This window comes from Columba livia, chromosome 2 (assembly GCF_036013475.1).
Source record: "Columba livia isolate bColLiv1 breed racing homer chromosome 2, bColLiv1.pat.W.v2, whole genome shotgun sequence".
In the NCBI taxonomy this organism is placed as follows: Eukaryota; Metazoa; Chordata; class Aves; order Columbiformes; family Columbidae; genus Columba; species Columba livia.
In genome coordinates, this window is record NC_088603.1 from 87,411,163 (window position 1) to 87,430,467 (window position 19,305).

At 37.2% G+C, this 19,305-nt stretch overlaps 1 protein-coding gene across 22 annotated transcripts in view; it reads left to right on the top strand.

Moving 5' to 3' along the window:
• Positions 1-19,305, top strand: part of SEMA5A (semaphorin 5A) — a 348,961-nt gene that overhangs the window by 211,325 nt on the left and 118,331 nt on the right. For all 22 annotated transcript variants that reach the window (XM_065052681.1, XM_065052686.1, XM_065052695.1 and 19 more), the window contains 3 exons: positions 8,619-8,904; positions 11,727-11,862; positions 15,212-15,416. In XM_065052681.1, the coding sequence (XP_064908753.1) occupies positions 8,619-8,904; positions 11,727-11,862; positions 15,212-15,416 (627 nt within the window). The remainder of the gene's footprint in view (positions 1-8,618; positions 8,905-11,726; positions 11,863-15,211; positions 15,417-19,305) is intronic.

Genomic DNA, 19,305 nt, shown 5'->3' on the forward strand with positions numbered 1-19,305 from the left:
CTGCTACCTACTTTCTTTCTCTCTGAGTCTCTGTTCAAGTACTTTGATGCCTGAGAGAAATGATTTGAGGTAATAAAACACACATTATAGATTATGTCTAAAGCAGACAGCTCTTCCATTGATTTCTTCTCCTGACCAAAGCAATCAGCAAGACCTTGAGCTTCAGCCAACTTCTCAAGTCAGTAAATGGCAGCGTGTTGCTAGAATGTTTCAAAATTACTTTTGTAGTATTTCATAAAAAGAATATTCTGCCTTAGCAGTCTGCTCTGGACATGATTAAATAATAGCAAATAAATTATTTTTTTCATTAAGAAAAAAGTACACTTTGATTTACGGCTGGCATGTTGTTTATTTTAGTCTCTTTAAACTCTCAGTATGACATAGACTTTAAATCATATCCAGAGTTGACTTTTGTAGTGTGCTTCTAACTGGACTTTGCTTTAGAGTTGATCTCCAAAGTACAGTAGGGCCAGATTGCATCACCATTTGCTCTAGAGGACGGCGGTAAAGGGAATACTTATATTTGTATTCCACAGCTGCAGTGGGTCCAGACAGGCAAGGAAAAGCCTTCACTGCTTAGACTTAGAAACTTTTTCTGTAGTCCAACATTTACAGTCAGTAAACGTATTTCTCCTTTCAACTCACCTCCTCGAATCAGCAAATGTTTGTTCTGATGCCTCAGTGTGCAAGTTTGCCTTAGTCTACAATGTCTGTTTGCTTTATTTAACCAATAAAGGGGCAAATCAGATGAAAGAAACAATTGAAATCCCAATCAATACCTTTCTGTTTCATCACTTGGAGAAACACTTGGACATTTGGTTCCAAGTACCTTTGCTTACAGTTGCTTGGGTCTCTATCTATCTTGAAATACATTGTAATTTTTTCTTTATCCATGACACACAATGATAGATGATATTGGAACATGTTAAATAAATAAAACCTTTATTCTAAATGTCAAGACACTTCATCAGTGGCATCAGTGGGCAGACTATAGATCAGGGGAGTCAAACTCATCTTCACCTGGGGCCACATCAGCCTCGACATTGCCTTCAAAGGGCCAAATGTATTTTAGGACTGTATAAATGTAACTATTCCTGCCATAGATGTTTAAAATGTAATCTTATATCAGATGTAGCTCCAAAACAAGGTGGGGAGAGGGGTGGTGGTGAAATCTTGTACATATTAGGTGCCTTTCCAGCTGAGAACAGTATAGGAGTGTTTGGAGTTCTCTGCTCTGTTGCTAGACATAATATTATCACTTTTTCCTCTTGCTGCTTATACCATTTGGTTATTAGATACTCTTAAAGTCGTTCTTCTGACATCACTTTCTTAAAAAACATTTTGCTTAATCTTCACAATTTTGCTTAGTCTTCACAAGGAACAATAAAAGTAAAATTCTTACTCAGGTGCTTTGATTAGCAGGGTTTAATACAGCTCTGGATCCATTACTATTGTTGTTTGTTAGCAGACGTTTATTATAACTCTTGCTGCTTAGTAGGATATGTGGAGAGAAATTATGGACTAAGAACAAAAAAATAAATCCTTTCAGTTTTGCTTTTAAGGATTAATGGAAGTGGCTATAATAATTCAGGGTTATCCTTTCATTTTTCTGTTTTTTAATGGAAAGCCTTGTAATTACCTAGTGCAAGCTTTTTTTATTATGTAATATTTCATGTAACTCAAAACCATTGTGTTCTTGAGACATGCAATTTGGTCTTCAGCTTTCAGATAAAAGACCTGACTGAAAATATACAAAACAGATGCTATCAATTGTTGCTTATTTTGCAAGAAGATAAATAATTACTTTCCTTTGGTGGTGTACCTGTGAGGTTCTGGGTTTTTTTGCATGTATCATCCTTTTTGCCAGTATCCTACAATGAGATGGAAATGACTGCTGGTTTTGAAACCCATCCTTAGGCTTCTTCAGTGGAGCTACTACCAGAGGAAAAAATTGAGCAGTTGTGCTGTTTTTTCCTTTCAAAGCTGTACATCTTCTCCTAGATGGCAGAGACAGAGTAGGAGAGCAGTAAGTTGATGTGAGATGGAGGTTCCTCCTCTGACTCCCTTTCTCCAATGCCAGACTGTTGTTACAAAACACCTTCACAGCAGTCCTTCACCTATCAAAAAATGGTGGAGACAGGCAGCACTATCCGTGAAGGTGGGACTTTTTTTTCTTCTTATCTGCCCTAGGTAAAAAAGGAAGGACTGGCTTCCATTGGGAGGCTACTGAGGACAGAGCCTGTGCTTTTGTATCTCATCTAGGCTCCTCATGTCACGTGCCAATTGGAGAGGCTGAACGAGGAAGGAAGAAAGGACCCCTGCAAGCAGATCACCTGTGTCCAGCTACAGAGAGGTGTGACAGGAGCATCACTCATTAGTGCAGAAAACTGTAATACACAGTGAGCCAGAGAGTGAAAGAACTTAGAACTGAAATACATCTCACCCAGGGTTGAGAGGCTAGAAAATTTCCCGTTTCAGGGAGCATGAACACATGAAAAACAGCATTCACCAAAGAAGGGAGGAGGACAGAACTGTTGGAGGCAGAGACAAGACTTTCAGTAGCAGGTATACCAAGCCTTAAGGTGAAAGGGAAAGGGGTTGGACTCTGTTTAATTTTCTGTTATAAAAATTAAAAAAAAATAGAAGAAAAATAAAACAAAATAAAATAAGAGAGAGAAAAGATGTCTGGCTCTGCAGGAAGTGCCCTTTGATCGTCTCCCTCCCTGCAAAACTAGATCAGAGAAAACAAAATAGATGGCAGCCCAAATGTTTGGAGAGAAATGGATAAGCCATCATAGTTGCTTTTTCTTTCCATAGCATACCTGCTGTTTGGCAAAATCTGCTGAAAACAAGCTGGGGTTTTTTTTGTTTGGTTGGTTTGGGTTTTTTTTTCTCATGTATGGGGAATTCTGGATTCAGAGTTTTAAGTAATCATGCAAACTTTTGGATCTTTGGATAGATCCTTATAGCCCAAACCTCTAGAGGTTCTGAGTGAATTAAGGTAGTCTTCTATATTTATGATCCTCACCTCTCTCCCAATATAATGCTGTTCAAGGTCTCTATCCAGTGAATATATGTGATGCAAAATCCACTGTACTTCAGATGACACTCTCAAGGACTTGCGTAGGTATTACCTACTAGAGAATGGTTTCTGTCACTAAGTTTGTCACTGGCAAATTTGCATCGGTAAAGTTCTATAATAAATTGCCAAATCTTATGCCAGCTAAGAGTGCTTTACCTTGAAAATGAAGGACATTTACTTAAAATAAACAACAGGCAATAAACCAAGGAGTTCTAACATACTATATTTTAAAATGTTTTTTCAGAAATGAAATAATTGCTTTTCAGAATTTATTAGAGAACATCCATAAAATGCAATACCTAATGAGTGCATTCACTTTTATTATTATATTGAATTTTATTATAAAATCTATCAGCAATATAAGAGAAGCTTGAAAAAAATGTCAGGCATACACAGTTTTAGTGTATTTTGAAGTTCTTGCTCTTCATTATCCATAAAATCTTCAATTTAACAAAATAAAAAGTGAAAGAAATGATGGAGAGCTGAGGCACTGCGGAATAAATAGTAGTCAAAATAGACTGGTAGCCAGCTATGCTATGACAGACTAGCATTTTAAGCATGTGTCCTAGATAATTATGAAACACAGAGGAAAAATAATAAAGAATTATTTATGCCAGTTTTATACCAGGACTTAACGTTTCACAGTTCAGGATGGAGGATGGATATAGCTATGATGACTACAAGTTGTATATTACTTTTAAGATGTTTAATGCAGTAGGAAAATTTTGCTCTATGATTAAGACTTGTCTTTAAATATTCATGACCAGTGACACCTTGGTCAGCTTTATGCAAGATCTATACTGTTCTTTCAACAGCTGCAGAGGGCTACACTAAATGAATATAAGTAATGAATATACGAGGATGGCAAAGGTAAATAGGAAATGGACTTTGTTAATTATGTCAGTAAGGTGAAAGAAAATAAAACAGGCTGGCACATTTGGAACTTACGTTTTTTTCCATTATTTTAAACTTCCCTTTTGGAAAGCATTTCTAGATGGAGGTTGAACCTTATTAAAAAAGAAAATAATCAAAGCCATCCTTCTAGAATTTAATTCCATTAAATATTTTGCTGAATACAAATATTTGGAACAAATAGGTCTTCAGATGCCAACAGTATGAGGGTGTGATTCATTGACGTGGTGAGGTGAATGAACAAGCTCCAGATAGAGTTCATTCAGCATTAGACCAGCATCTAGACTGCTAAAATCTAGTATATACGCATAAATCTACGTGTGTGTCTTATTTTGTGTATATATATAATCTGATCTGTGTCTAGATCTGTCAAACTTCTGATTTCAGTTTTCACCTTCCTGGGATTAATTTCACTTTTGACTGGGTTGCATTGCATTGACTCTGAATGCATTGCACTTGAAACGTGAGTGGTCAGAGGATAGTCAGTGTAAATCACAGCTCTTTCATGCTCAGAGTAAGCTTTGGATGTTATAATTCTTAAGATTAATTGCTGTTACCTCCAGAAAGACAGACAGATCATTCCCTGTTACTTGGTTTACTCTGGAAACCGTAGCATCCACTAACTAGGTAAATTAAGTCATATTAGTCTACTTCAGACTATGTGGAGTTTTATAAAAAGCAGAAGCGAACTTTTTTGCTCCAAAGCTCAGGAAGTGAGAAAAGGCCAGAACTCCTTCAGATGCTCTCACAAAACTCTCTCAGGCTCCTGTTTCCATTTGCTCTTCCCAGACAAAGTTTCTGTACAGTTCCCTTCATCCTTTTACTCACTCAGACTACACCTACACCACTTATTAAAAAAGATCCAGGAAATAAGCTTATGCACAACACCTTTGGTTATCCGTGTTGCTTAATTGTTCGTTCAATTCCCAGCCTTGTTTTGGACCACTGCAACTACTGCTTTCCCAGTGGAAACCTGAGTGCGACTCAGGGAGAAGTTTGCTTTACACACGGGTAGCATGAGACAGTACAGGTGGGGCTGCACCACTTTGGCTCCTTCTGCCCTCCAGAGTGCCCCATCCCATTCCTAATCAGCTTTGCACTCCCATATCCCCCGTCTGTCTTTACACCACCTCCCAGGGCATGCAGCCCACCCTTGCTTTCATGCTGCAAGAATGCCATTCTCTGGACTGCAGCATGAGCATGTGCTACCTGGCAGAGCTGCTGCCAGTTCCTATGGAAGCATTTGGCGCTGTCAGATGGCATCACCATGTGTCTGCTCTGGCAGCGAGCGTGGGCTTGGTCTCTTTGGTCTCTGAGTCCCCTGGGCTGGTGGAAAGGGAAAATAATCTGAAGGGAACCATTGTCTCTTCCTAGTAAGTGCATGTTAAGAACAGCCACCATGCTCCCTGGAAAATGTAGGTTTGTCTCCAAACATTAGGAAGACAATTGGAGTATTTCAGATAGAAGCACTATCTGGACTTCATGTGGTTCAGTTATCTTTTTTGTATTAACTTAGAAGAGTCTGTGGGAAAACGTCTTTGCAGGGCAGTCACGCTGATTTATGAAAGAAGCCGTAGAGATTCCCAGACTTTGTGCTGAGTAAGGAGACATCAGAAATAGCACACTACAGTGTGTTTGCTCAGGGGCAGCAATAAGTAGCCACCTTGTGCTTTTAGTGCATGGGCTTGTTTATGTGTGTAGCACTGTTCTCTGTTGTATGCTGGAGATCTACGTTGTGTTGTGCTGACAAAATAATTTTCTTGCTTTCCTCATTCCATTGCTTCCATTTTATTTGGGAGAGTCTAGGCAGCCTCATGCATCCGTAAATTGAATATGTAAAAATTCATGAAGGTCATATAAAATACTTGAGACACTATTACAGGTTGACATTCTCAGGCTGATCCATACTAGGTGAATTCTGTTACATATCAGTATCCTTGCACTTGTTCTGGTGATCTGATAATTCATAAATGAGATGTGTTTATCCTTCCAGAACTATTTGCAAATTCAGCAGGAAACAAGAGAGTCACTTCATTTTCTGCATTAAAAACTTTTATGGGAATTCCTCCATGTCAACCAACAGGAGTTCACAGCACAGTATTTGGAAACATGTGAACTAGTTTTTCCTAGACAGGAATCTCCTTTTTCCTTTGAAGCTTTGAAGCGATTCAGTTCACTTTTCCTATAGAGAAAATTAAACAAAGTCTGACATGATAATCACCCCATATCCACAGAATTCCCTGAAGTAGCTCTGAGGTTATTACATTTCATGCAAATGAAAACAATTTTCACAAGTTTCAACAGCAGGCCACATTTTCATAAGTTCATAATCAGTAAAGTATATGCATAGGTGTTTGAAGATGTATGTATTGTTTCTCAGTTTTGAATGCATGGAATAGGAGTACTAGTTTTTATTTATACATGTGTTATGATTATTAGCACAACTTTAAAATATTGTCTCTTGAAAGAGATACATGGATTTTTCAAGAACCCTAAAACATTCTGAATGCATTTAATATATTTTATTCCTAAAGTTCATGAAGGTTTTATTTGTAATTAATTTTTCTCCACATTTCCAGTTGTGTTTTGGCTCTGCAGCTAGGTTTCTGATTTTTAGCAACATATTTTTGATATCTTAGCCTTAACACTTGTAATTAAATCTTCTGTATTGTTCTACCCTGTTACCTATTCAGCAAACATGTACATTTTTAGAGGAAAAAAAAAATTAACAAAGTTAAAAAGTGAGGTCTTTTTTTTCAGCTTTCCCCAGTTTCAATGTTTAGTGTACAAATGTATAACAGCATTAGATGTTATTTTTAAAGAACAAGAGCTCATGAGCAACTATGATAAGTTACAAATCTGTATACTCTAATAATGAAGTTGGAAGGTTTCTGAAGTCTTTGAAGCAAAATTCCTATTCTAATGGAAGTTTTACACACATATGGAAAGAAGATATGAGGTTCTAATTGGGAAAACATTACTCATAGTTTAGCTCTTTGTATATTGTCAACCCAATTTTACCTTTCTTGTTCTCACAAGTCTTGTCAATCTATTTTGCCTATTTTGTTTGTTTTGGTTTTTTTGTTTGTTTGTTTTAAAGACAAAAATGCAGTGGTACTATGCAACTTCTGAGAATTCATGATACCAACAGGTTCTCCTCAAAATTATTTGGTCACTATCTTCCAGCAAAACATCTGTACAGATCTGAGTGTGAGGAAAGTGGGAGATAGTACAGACTAATCTCAAGGAAGTGCTAAGTATGATAATGAATGAAAGTTACAGGGAAGAGTGAGAACGCTATCATATCTGCTCAGCTTCAGATATCCTGGGCAGCTGATGACCGTTGCTGCTGCCAAAAAACCTGCCCTGGATACTCTCAGCACAACAGATAGAGAGGGAAGTGACACCAGAGGCCACATAAGCTGGGAACTGGGTCCTCTTTGGAGAAGAGCTGTCCGACAGGGTTTGGGCTACTGCATGGAAATGCCAGCTTGCTTGCCTTTCTAGTTCCTCTTAAAAGTTTTGGAAGTTTTGAGATGTTCCTGCAAAATGCTTCAATTCAATTACAGTAGCTTCTTTCAATACAATAGTGCTGTCAAGAAATGTTCACCTATTGAATTTCTTTGGAGTGTTTTCTTACAATAGATGTTTTAAAAATAGTTTTGTTTGTTTCTTTGTTTTCCCACTTCAGAATAACATTTGGGAATGAAAAGAAAATTTTGTTTGTTTCTCAGAGGTATCAGTGTTCTATAATAGTTACTTACACAAGAGGGGCTCTTCTCCACAAATCTGTGTATCAAATTTGTCTTTCCTTTAGTAACTCGTCAAGTTATCAGTCGTGGACTTTCCTCACTTTTAGTAATCCTTATGGGATATGGACCACATGTTTATTGTCTTTGATATCTACTGTTTCCTTCCTTTTTTTTTTTTTTTTTTTTTTTCCTTTTAGGAAATATGGCCATCTGTTGTTTCCTAGGTACTTTTATATACATATACATATGTATATATATATATATATATTCTCTAATATCTCCTGCATCACCATCACTTTCTTTGGTCAGTTTTTAATCAATTAAAAAAAAAATACTGTAATACTATTAAAATATTTAACTGAGAGCTGAAATTAGGTTATCTTACCATCAAATACTCTTGTGTAGAGTTCTCTTTTCATTACAGCTTCTGAGCACATTCTTAGTCACACTTGGTTACCATCCATTATTCTTCTAATCTGAAGTAACGGCATGGTGGTAAAGCAGAAGCAGAGCTAACACAACTGATGGAGCAATTATGTTTTTAAGAGTAGATTATGCCTGTATGTGGAGAAGAAAAACTCAGGGATGCTTTTGGCGTTAGAGCACAGTGAGCTGGGCTAGAGCTGCCCAGCACAGTTGTGTTGGGACAGATGCCTGGAGCAGATGGTTTGTCCAGCCATGTTCATGTAGCTCATCATCCTGGCTGGATGTGAGCTGGCCTGCTCACATATCATGGGATCGGTTCCTTGCAAGTACAGTAAGAGATGTGTTTTTCTAAATCTAATGCTTGAAGATAAATCCATCTTCCAGGTTAACATAAGTGCACATATCACAGGAAAGTGATGAATAGTATTTTCTTCTGTTGTTTTCAGAGCCAAATTTTGTATCATCTTATGACATTGGGAACTTTACCTACTTCTTCTTCCGGGAGAATGCAGTGGAACATGATTGTGGCAAAACAGTCTTCTCTCGTGCTGCCCGGGTGTGCAAAAATGATATTGGTGGCAAGTTCGTGCTGGAGGATACCTGGACTACCTTCATGAAAGCTCGGCTCAACTGCTCTCGCCCTGGAGAAATTCCATTTTACTATAATGAACTGCAGAGCACTTTCTTCCTGCCTGAACTGGACTTGATTTATGGGATTTTTACCACTAATGTGTAAGTATATTCTATGACATATTTTATTTTCTTGCTATTTTTGACAGTCAAAACTAAAGCTTCTGAGCTACTTTCTTCTGTGCATGCCAAGTAAACACTATACATTCAAATGACTGTTTTGCCCAATCCACTGTCCTCTTGTGAAAAAGTGTCAGTTCCAAGTGCTTCCTACATGAACTGCTGAAGGCATATGAAAGAAGGAAAAATTCTTAGTATTTCCTTACATCAGGGAGCTTACCTTCTATAAATATCCACTAACCAGGTAGAAACAGTCACAAATTAATGCCAGCAAATTATGATCCCTAAGTTTTTTAGTCCATGAACATAAATTTGGGCTTGAGCTAATTTCTCCTGCTTTGAGTACAGTCTTTTATTAACACGTCAAAGCACCTTCCAGACTGAGGCTGGCCCTTGCACCAGCAACTCAGAAGATGAGCCTGACTGGTGGGAGGCTGCTTGCACCAGGCTGTGATAATTTCTGACGATGATGAGCTTAACTCTGCTCCTGCGCGGGAGCAATGCACTGAAGCTAAATGGTGCTTTTTAAAAGAGAATAGTAAAAACTTTGGGACTACTGGGGATAAAAAAATTGAAGCTGTTTTCAACAGTAGTCTTAATTTCATTGATCTGGTTTACTAACTAGTTCCAGTCTTAGAAGACAGGTATTTCTCAGGTGGCATGCTCATTTACTGTTCAACATGATCTTTCACAAGATGTCAAAGAAGCCTTGGTACTCTCCTACTGTGGAAAGCCTAACTGGAGAATTCTGCTCCAGAACATCCACAGGGCTTTGGCAATGGAAGGGGAGCAACGCTCTTCTCCTTAGAAGGGCTGTCCTAGCAATTTGGGGAATGGTGGATTTTCCTATGCTACAAATTCCACAGTTCTTGAGATTGCTTAGGGATCTCAGGCCTGCCATCGGCACACCCTGGCTCTTCTTGGAAAGGACTCACTAATGGAAGACTACCTTTGCCACATGAAAGTAGGCAGTATTTGAAACCTTGCTGCTACTTCCCTCTTCCCCAGTAGCTCAGCATTCTACCTTGTCCAAGAGAGATGGACAATTCAAAGAGGAATTAATTACAACTGTTTGGGCGTGCAGTTTTTGATAGCTCCCTTTAATTTATATTTATTCCTGCCGCCAAATATTGTAAGTAGATATTTGGACATTGTTGAAGTGTTACAAAGTGATGGTCACTTCCCCATGTTGAATACCCATTCAAAGATATCTGCACAAACTGTATGATCCACCTTTCAGCCCTCCAGCCTGGCGGTGGAAAAGTGTCAAGGTTTCCCATAAGACAGAACAAGGTATTCCTTTCTGTTCTTATAACAACATCAGATATTACTTAATCACATTCAGCATTTGTCAATCTCAATATCTTCAGAATTGCAATGGTTTTATTGTACCCTAATGCTTTTTTAAATATACTGTGAATCATTCTGTGGGGAAAAAAACGAAGCATTTCTGTCAGTAAAGACTGAATAATAGCAAAGCCTTCACGCTTTATGTGTGGTTGACTGTTAAGCCTACTACGGCCACTGCTTCATAATGAAGCTGATTTAGTTTCTTTCAGACCATCTGAAAATCTGTAAATATAAATCTGATGTCCTTTAAGGACTTCAGGAAATTCAAGAACACATTGGTGTGGCTAATTATATTAGTGAGCTACCTTTAGTGACAGTTTATATAGGCATGGAATTATCAAATCAAATGATAGTTGATTCTGCAGAAATTGTTAGCGTGGAACTTCAAGGTGCGTGCGTTCTTTGAAATAAGAGTGACAAGTATAAAAAACCAAATTGCTCTTTTGTCCTGCTATTAAATTCATGTATCCTAACTGTTTACAGTTGTTGTCAGATTTGATCCCCTGATGTTATTTTTTCTTACCATAATTTTGGAGTTTCTATAGTAGGCTTCCTTAAGCCTTGTGTAAATTACAGGTTAAGTTTAAAAAAGTGGGGAAAAAATAAGAAAAAAAAAAAAAAAGAAAATAATACTATGTGAATCAATTATAAGCAGTTTTACCTGCAATGGAAATTTGTGCAACTGCCATCTTCATTATCTATCCCTTTGTCTCAAATTGTCAAAGAGAACAATGCAGTTTTCCATATTACTAGCTTTCATAGTCACTGGATTATGTTGTTTACACTCTACAGAATTACTTTATTGTCATGTTTATCACATTTTCAAGACAAGTACAGGAAATTTTATGTTTTGCCTGGCTGCTGTTTATTCCCATTGATTCTTCTAATGGACTGTCTTGTAAAGTGTGCAGTTCAAGTTGTTTTCTTTTGATGGGTTTCTGGAACTTGCATATTTATTGCTGTACAACATCTCTTGGAAGATGGGATTTTTGTGAAGGTGTCTTACCCAGAGATTCCATAGGGCCCAGAGATATACCATACATTGAAAATCCTTACCTCCATTGCACTGCCGTTGGTTGTGTAGAAGAAACATTAGTGAGTCCTAAGAATAATCTCATCCTGAACTTTTGAATTAGAAGAAAGCTGAGCCTCATGCTTGTTGTTATTTGTGGAAGTATGGTCTTGTGGTCTTACAGCAGCAGCAGAAGGTAGGAAGTTCTGAGTTTCTCCCACATCAGCTACTTGGCAAGGCTGACAAGAATTTTAAGTCCTATGTCGATGCTTAAATCAGCACATCACTTACCATTATCTTGAGATATCATGTCCTGGCTGATCATATCTGCTTTGTTAATTACCTGAAGGATTGAAGACTGATTGGCTTTTTGATTTATTTTTTTCAGGAAATGGACTTCTTAATGTTGTTACTTAAGTTACTGTTTATATTTCTTTTGCAGGAACAGCATAGCAGCCTCAGCAGTTTGTGTTTTCAACCTGAGTGCCATAACTCAGACCTTTAACGGACCCTTCAAATACCAGGAAAACTCTCGCTCTGCTTGGCTTCCGTATCCCAATCCTAACCCCAATTTCCAGGTACAGATATGTGGGAGAAGAACAACAGTTTACATTAAGTATTTTCAAAGTGCTGTATGGTTCATATTATAGTTAATAAGTCCAGTTTTTCAGTATGTTATAACCTAAGACCTCAAAAAAAACCCAAAACAAAAACCCTGAAACCAACCAAACAATGAAACAAACTAAAAGGCTCAAGAGGTCCCCTTATTTCAAAATATTTAATTTTTATTCTTCTACAAAATAAGTTGGGTTGGAAAGCAGATGTTCTTTGAAGGGCAGGAGAACAAAGGCTCAACTTCAATCTTCTGTCAAAAAGGAACACCAGGTAACGTTAATTCCTGGCTTAAGTATGGTCAAACTGCTATTATCCTTTATGCCGTATTTATACTACTAGTATCTGAAAAAGGGTCACTGTTTGACAGAAAAAAATAAAGGAGGGGGGTAGAGGAGGAGTTGTCAGGATTTTCTGTATTTCCCTTTGCAAGGTGGCCCACGCTCCCTGAAGGGTCTGATTAAGATCTCAGAGACTGTAATAATCTGCATTTGGCTGACAGTGTAAAACTAGTTAGGCCAAGGTGGGTCACTCAGTGTAACTTTCTACAAAAAGAAAAGGACATTTCAGGTAAACACATGTGCATTGTTTTCTTCTGAATAGTGACCACTCCTACAAGGACAATTTTAGGGAGTGTGATTTTAGCAAGAGAAATAGAATGGAAAATTGCATTAATTTAGTGATTAACAACAACAGCTTTTCACCAAGATACTTAAGTGTATTCTCTTTTATCCACCTTTTACCCTTCCTTAATCTCAATGCAATTTCATCAGTTCTGTGCTGCTTCTATAGCAGCCTTCCCTGTCTTCTTGTAAGGGTCATGAGATCTTTACAAGCATGAATCAGAATCACTCATTGGAGAGTGTAGATAGTTTTAATTACTTCCTGATTTATACAAACAAAGGAAAATAAGGCATTGAATTCGCCCTGAATTATAGGCCAGAGCCATGTTATCTTTCCTAAACAGTATATTTGGCATTAGCCCCAAGTGACAAGACACCATTTAAGTATGCTGTATTGCAGAAGTGGGCTGTAATTCAATATAGCTTTTTATATATTGTAAAAATATTTGTATTATCGACATAGAAGTAAGAGTGTCTAAGCGAGGCTAAATTCTTGAAGGAGAAAGCCTGAAGACAGACTTGTATGTAATAATCTTCTTTCTAGCTAGGTGGGCGAGTCCAATAAAAGTTATTAACCTCTCCCTACAAATGTATCAGTGTTAATTAAAAGGATAATTACTGTGAGAGCACACCATACAGAATGGTACATACAAACGAAGATGACAGCCTGAGTTTAAGTCTCTACTGTAAAACATTTTAAGTCTCTATTGTGCTGTTGGTGCTCAACTCTAAATCCCAGTCAAGACTGAGGTATTGAAGAAATTTCTTGCTTGAGTAGTCTGGCTGATTCTAATATGGTTGGTGCTTCATAAAATTTACTAGAACAGTGGTGACAGTTGTATCACATCTCATTGAGCAACAGCTTTGCAGACCAGCACTAGTATAGAAAGCTGTAACGTGGCCTTTTACAACATAGTACTGAAGCAAATTGACATTAACTCATCTCTAGGAATCATCAGTGATGTCAAACTTCTGTTATTTTGAAATTTTCTTTTAGACATCTGGCTCTGTAACTGCAGCACTGTTGTGTACTTGAAGCTAGTCTAATTCTTAAAGCTAGGTATAATAACTCACTTTTTGTGACTTGATTGTGCTTTAAAGTACACACTGCACAGAGATGGGATATATTCATTGGCTGAGTCACTGGTTTCCTTCCCAGAAATAAGGACTTTTCTTTTGTAGAGTGCTTGTGATAAAATATCAGATGTTCTGTTTGTGTAGTCTCGAAAGTAGATTTATCCTGAGAGTATTCACCTACTCACAATAACAGAAAGAACTACGTGACTTGAAGGAAGACTACTGCTATGTAGTGATAGTTACATTAGACATTGTATTTCCAAGACTGTATTATATTAATGAAATATTTTCCGTATTAGAATACTATTGGAACCCCGCTTTAGAGGAACACTGTTTTTCTCCGGAGAGTGTTGCTTTTCTCTTTACATAGGACAATTTCCATCGTAAGACCAAGTACCGTATGTATTTCAGTGTACTATGAGTGTTCCAGCTGGAATCTTTCCTGCTTAACAGATTCAGAGAAATTTTTCTTTGGCGTGGTTTATTTTTTTCACTGGCCTGACATGCAGAGTGCTCACAGAGCAAGTAATTGTTTCCTGTGAGTTGCTTAACCATCTTTCTTCATCATATGATCTCTCATTATGAAATTATTTATTTGACTTATTCTTAACATTTTTGGATTTGGAATGATCATTTAATTTCAGATTGAAAACATAGCAATAATGAAAAAATAACTAGTTGGGTTTTGCACACTTATTTTCCTCATGCTGTAATTCATAGTATAATTTATGACACAGTAGAATAGAATCAAAAAGTATGACTTAGCTCTGCCTTTCACATCGCTGACAGATTTGATAAATGCCGTGAAGTACATCTTTACTTCTCTGATGCAATTATGTGAGTAAACATATGGATGTTTACATATTCACATGTGCTAAGGAGCTTTTGTGTCCTCAGTTTATTGAAGACTTAAACACAAAGTTGCTAAAATTAACTGCCACTTATTTTGCTTTGTTTATTTGTGCTTGAAATTTGTGTGTGCAATTAGCTAATGCTTTCTTGTAAGAAAAGATTACAGTTTTCAGGTATAAAATACAGTCAGTTTCAAAGCAAAAATGTCTTTTCCGTGGATAACGCGTTATAGTTAGAGCTCCTCCCTGTCTATTCTTGGCTAGAAAACACGGAAATTGAAGGAGCTGCTAAAACTGTGTGTGATGCTGTGACCTGGGATTTCTGTCAGCCCCTGGCTGTAGTAGGACATGGGATTTCCTTCGAAAAATTGTTGTGTCTTTAGCCTTGTGTCTGTGTAAATTATAAAGAAAAACAGACAGAAAATTCTGTGGGTTTGCTGAATGGTAGTTTTTTTCTCCTTCCTGCCCTGTGAACATAGGATATAGCAAAATATTTCCTGTAGCTTACTTGTGGTGGTCAGTCTGGTGCTTTTCCATATTGTTTAGGGTTAGGGAACCTCTGTAGTACTGCCTCAGGAAAGTCGGAGCGTCCTTAGTCAGTGTGTGGACAGTCTGATCAGCACCAAAATGAGACCTGAAAGTGGAATTCCATAGTGTTACTACAAGATGTACTCTTGTTTTTTATTTCCTTATGCTGTAAATCAGGGAGTAAATCTGTTGTTATTGTTGACACATATAGTAATATTACTTTTCTGTGTTTACAGTGTGGCACCATGGACCAGGGTTTGTATGTAAATCTGACTGAAAGAAATCTTCAAGATGCTCAGAAATTCTTCTTAATGCATGAGGTCGTTCAACCAGTTATTCCAATTCCTTACTTCATGGAAGACAACAGCCGATTTTCCCATGTGGTTGTGGATGTTGTGCAGGGCAAGGACATGCTTTTCCATATCATCTATCTTGCCACAGGTATGAACTCTGTGTTGCTGTGGTAACTGCAAAGGTTTATGAGGTCTATGAGTTTTAATGTCTTGTGAATCGGTTATGAAATATATACAGTGCACCTTGAACAACAGCTGTTCCTCTTTGACAGCATTAACTCTACCTTCTACCTTCTTCAGCAGTTTGCAATGTCTTTGTTTATATTAGATTGTGAAATCAAATTTTTGGTGTCTGTTTCGTATTCTCTTTTGAAGGTGTGAAGCCTACATGGTCTTGGGGAAGTGAACAGTATGAAATTTGACAAATGGGACTTTGTAATTTTCTCTGTGTTCTGTCCTTTTTATGTAGTTCAGGAAACAATCTCACGCAAGATAAGATGGTTTAGGATCCTCTGAGATAGAAATATCTCTACAAATAGCAAATTTGATTACTGCTATTGCTGTTTCTGACTTTTCTGCTCACAAATATTTTATCACCTTTCCTTTTCATCTCATTTTTAAGTCATTCATTATGCTGTTTGACACCCTGCCTTGTCATTTGTCCATTTGTATGTGAGCTTAGCAATGAAAGAAAATTAATCCTTCACCTAAAATTGCCTTGGTTAAAAGTATTGTTTTATTGGTTCAAAATTTGAAGCTTTTTCAAAACAGTGAGGGAGTCAGAGAACTGTTTTTGCAGAATTAGGATATCCCCAGCTGGGACTGAAATACTAGGTTGAAGTAGCATGTTTAGAGCATCATGGCATGAAACAGAATAGTTCTCAAATGCTTAGTCCCATGCACATTAATAGGGGATAGCTCATCAGAGTAATGGTTTGTTAATATGCATAGCTTGTCTCACAATGAGTAGGCACCAAGTACAATAAATTTAGGGAAAGAATCTGTTGATCAACAAGAGGAAAAAAACAATTCTAATCCTATTTATTTGGTCTTACAATCAGTGAAGTAAATTTTAAAATTGTCATTGATTCAGTAGAAACTGGATCAGTCCTTTTAATTATTAAAGTTATGTTCTACTAATGAATATTGTATCTTCTTTAGCTTATCATTTATCAAAAGCCCAAGAAAAATGTGCATTTTGCTTCTATATATGATTTAATTTTCCTTTGAAAGCATGACACTCTTTTTTCTGAGCAGATTGCTTCTTTTGAGTCTGAAGAAATTTTATGGTAATTTGGTGCATGTGAGTGAGACAGTACTTCTCTGCCTATTATCCCCGTAGCTTTCTCATTGTGCTTCTTGAAAGACAGACAGTAATATAAAAGATTTCAGTAGGTTAAAACTGTGCTTGGATGTGACTAATTGTTGTCAAAGCAGACTGCTGGTTGGTAAATCATAACATTTTAAGTGAAATCATGCCAATACAAAATGCTTCTTGTATTGAATAGGTCTCCTGACAGAAACTGAATTACAGAAACATGTACTGAATTGGTTTTATGTGAACAGACTATCACTGCATTGTGGGATATTTACATTATAATGGCAGCTCTGAGAATGATGTCTTTTGTCATAATTCTGATTTCAGTTTACTGTGTTTCCTTTTATGTTTGATTCAGTAAGCGAGGATCTAAAACTTTGTTTCATGATTCTCAAAGTCTGCTGAAGACAGTTTTTTTCTTGGGCTAGTCCTTTCTTAGTTCTTAGTTGATGCTCACATTGAACCTGCTGTGAGTTATGTCTAATTCTTCCAATGGAATGGTGGGGGGATCCAACTCTATTAGATTTTCAGAATCTCTTCTCTTACCTGTTGCACTTCATCAACTCAGAGCGCCTCTACACTAGGAAGATCATGGGAGCAGATCTCTCATGGAATGGAAATACTGAAACAGCTGATTGGGAGCTTTCTTTTTAAACAGGATTTATCTGTGGTGGAGGCATGGGATTCTTTAAAATAGGAGCCTCCTCAGGGAGGCAGTCAGAGCCTCAAGCCTGATAGTGTTCAAGAAGAGACGGGACAACATCTTCAGACACATGGTGTGAACCGTGGGGTTGTCCTTTGCAGGGACAGGAGTTGGACTCGAAGATCCTTGTGGTTCCCTTCCAACTCAGGACATTCTATCATTCTATGATTCTATTATTAATAAATTGTGTTTAATAAAGGTTCTAGGAGATATTGCTCCTATTCTCCTTACAATGTATGCTTGCCTTCCATTCTTCTCTATACCTCGGATTTTGATCACTCATGGATGTAGGATCCTACCTTATCTGGATCTTTAGACTGACTCCTGCACATTCTTTTATGTAATCACACAGTGTCTGTGAGAAACCATATGATAAAAGACCCCAGGTAACAATATAGTGTTCGTGAAGTTTTCTTGACAGAGCCAATTCTATTTCACTGAAGGACAGTGTTTTTGTTAACATTCCTTCTTCTCCCCTGAGTGTGAATATTAAGCTTTATTTTTCAAGAAATATTTATATTCACTTTTCAGAAAAAATTACCTTTTTTGGTAGATTTTAAAATGACCACAAATATGTTTATATATAAATACCATGCCCACAATACAGGCTCCTCACAGTGGTGCATGGTGGGAAGACAAGAGGCAACAGACAGAGAGTTTCAGATTAGATATAAAGAAAAACAGTCAGGCACTGAATGGGATTTCCCAGAGAGGTTGTGTAGTCTCCATCCTTCGAGGTTTTCAAGACCAGAGAGCAACTCAGTCTATGTTACAGTTAACTGTCCTTTGAGCAGAAGTTTGGACTTGAGACCTCCTGATGTCCCTTCCAACTTCCATTATCTTCTGTCTATTGTATAGCAGTGCAATGGGCAAATTGGCTAAATTACATTTTTATTCAACCCTGTGATAATAGATAGCATTGTACTTCCTGCTTCCAAAAGGAAAGTGCATTTAACTCTAATAGGAGTACTGGCAGTAAGCAATTTGCACCTACTGTTACAGAGCAGGATAGATACAACCCATGCTGTGTGTGGTGTACTCTGCATAGCTTTTGTAGTTACTATTCATTACAATATTCTTACAAAAAATATCTTCTAAAATGCACAAAACTGATTCAGTGGAAAGGCAGGCATGTAGGTTGGATTGAATATAAATGAATGCTCTTCTGTCTTTGTTACTCAAAGCAAAAATCCCATTCTTTGAAGCACATGGGCTTTCTTCCTCCACCCTCACATTCACTTACCTATCCACCCTGTTGTTAGAATACAGAAATGAATAACCCTGACGGTATAAAAGTGTAATCTAATTTCATTAAACCTTAAATAGATATAATATTACTTGAGGAGAGACCAGGAGTAAGCAAATAAATGCATTAATCTGCTGTGTCAACAGTCTTCACTTCCTAAACTTTTGCCAAGTCATCATTCCGCTAGAAGATTCTGATATGTTCGGATTTAACAGCTACTGCTCATATCAAAAATACACTTTAGTACCTCTTAATCTTTTGCTGCACTGACTTTTAACACAGAATGAAAGGATCTATCAATTCCTGCACATTTTGTGTTGCTTAGAACTAGCAGTACTGCTAGCTTTAGGCAGCCGGAAATCCCTAAAACAATTTTCAGGGATTCAGAAAGAAAAATCAAGGAAAGCATTCACAGAAGTTCTGAACTAAAAATCATTTACATTAATAAGCTCAAAGTAGAGAAAGCTAGAAAATAACATGATATTCTAATAACTTTACAAGGTTAAAAGACGTATTTTCTCATCAGAAAAAAATCAAAACAAAATGGAGCTATGTATGTCATAGTTTTGTGTCCCTCCCTTTTGTTCTTTTCCCCACCCTTCAATTTCTTTCTCCCTTTTATTTTTCAGTTTTGATGCTTACATGTCCCATGGTTAAAAACTTTGCCAATATCTAAAGATCTTCAAAGCATTTGTCAGAAAACAGGATGCTGCAACAAGAGTAAATAGCCCATATTTAGAAGACTGTTAAAAATGTATTCATTTATTAGA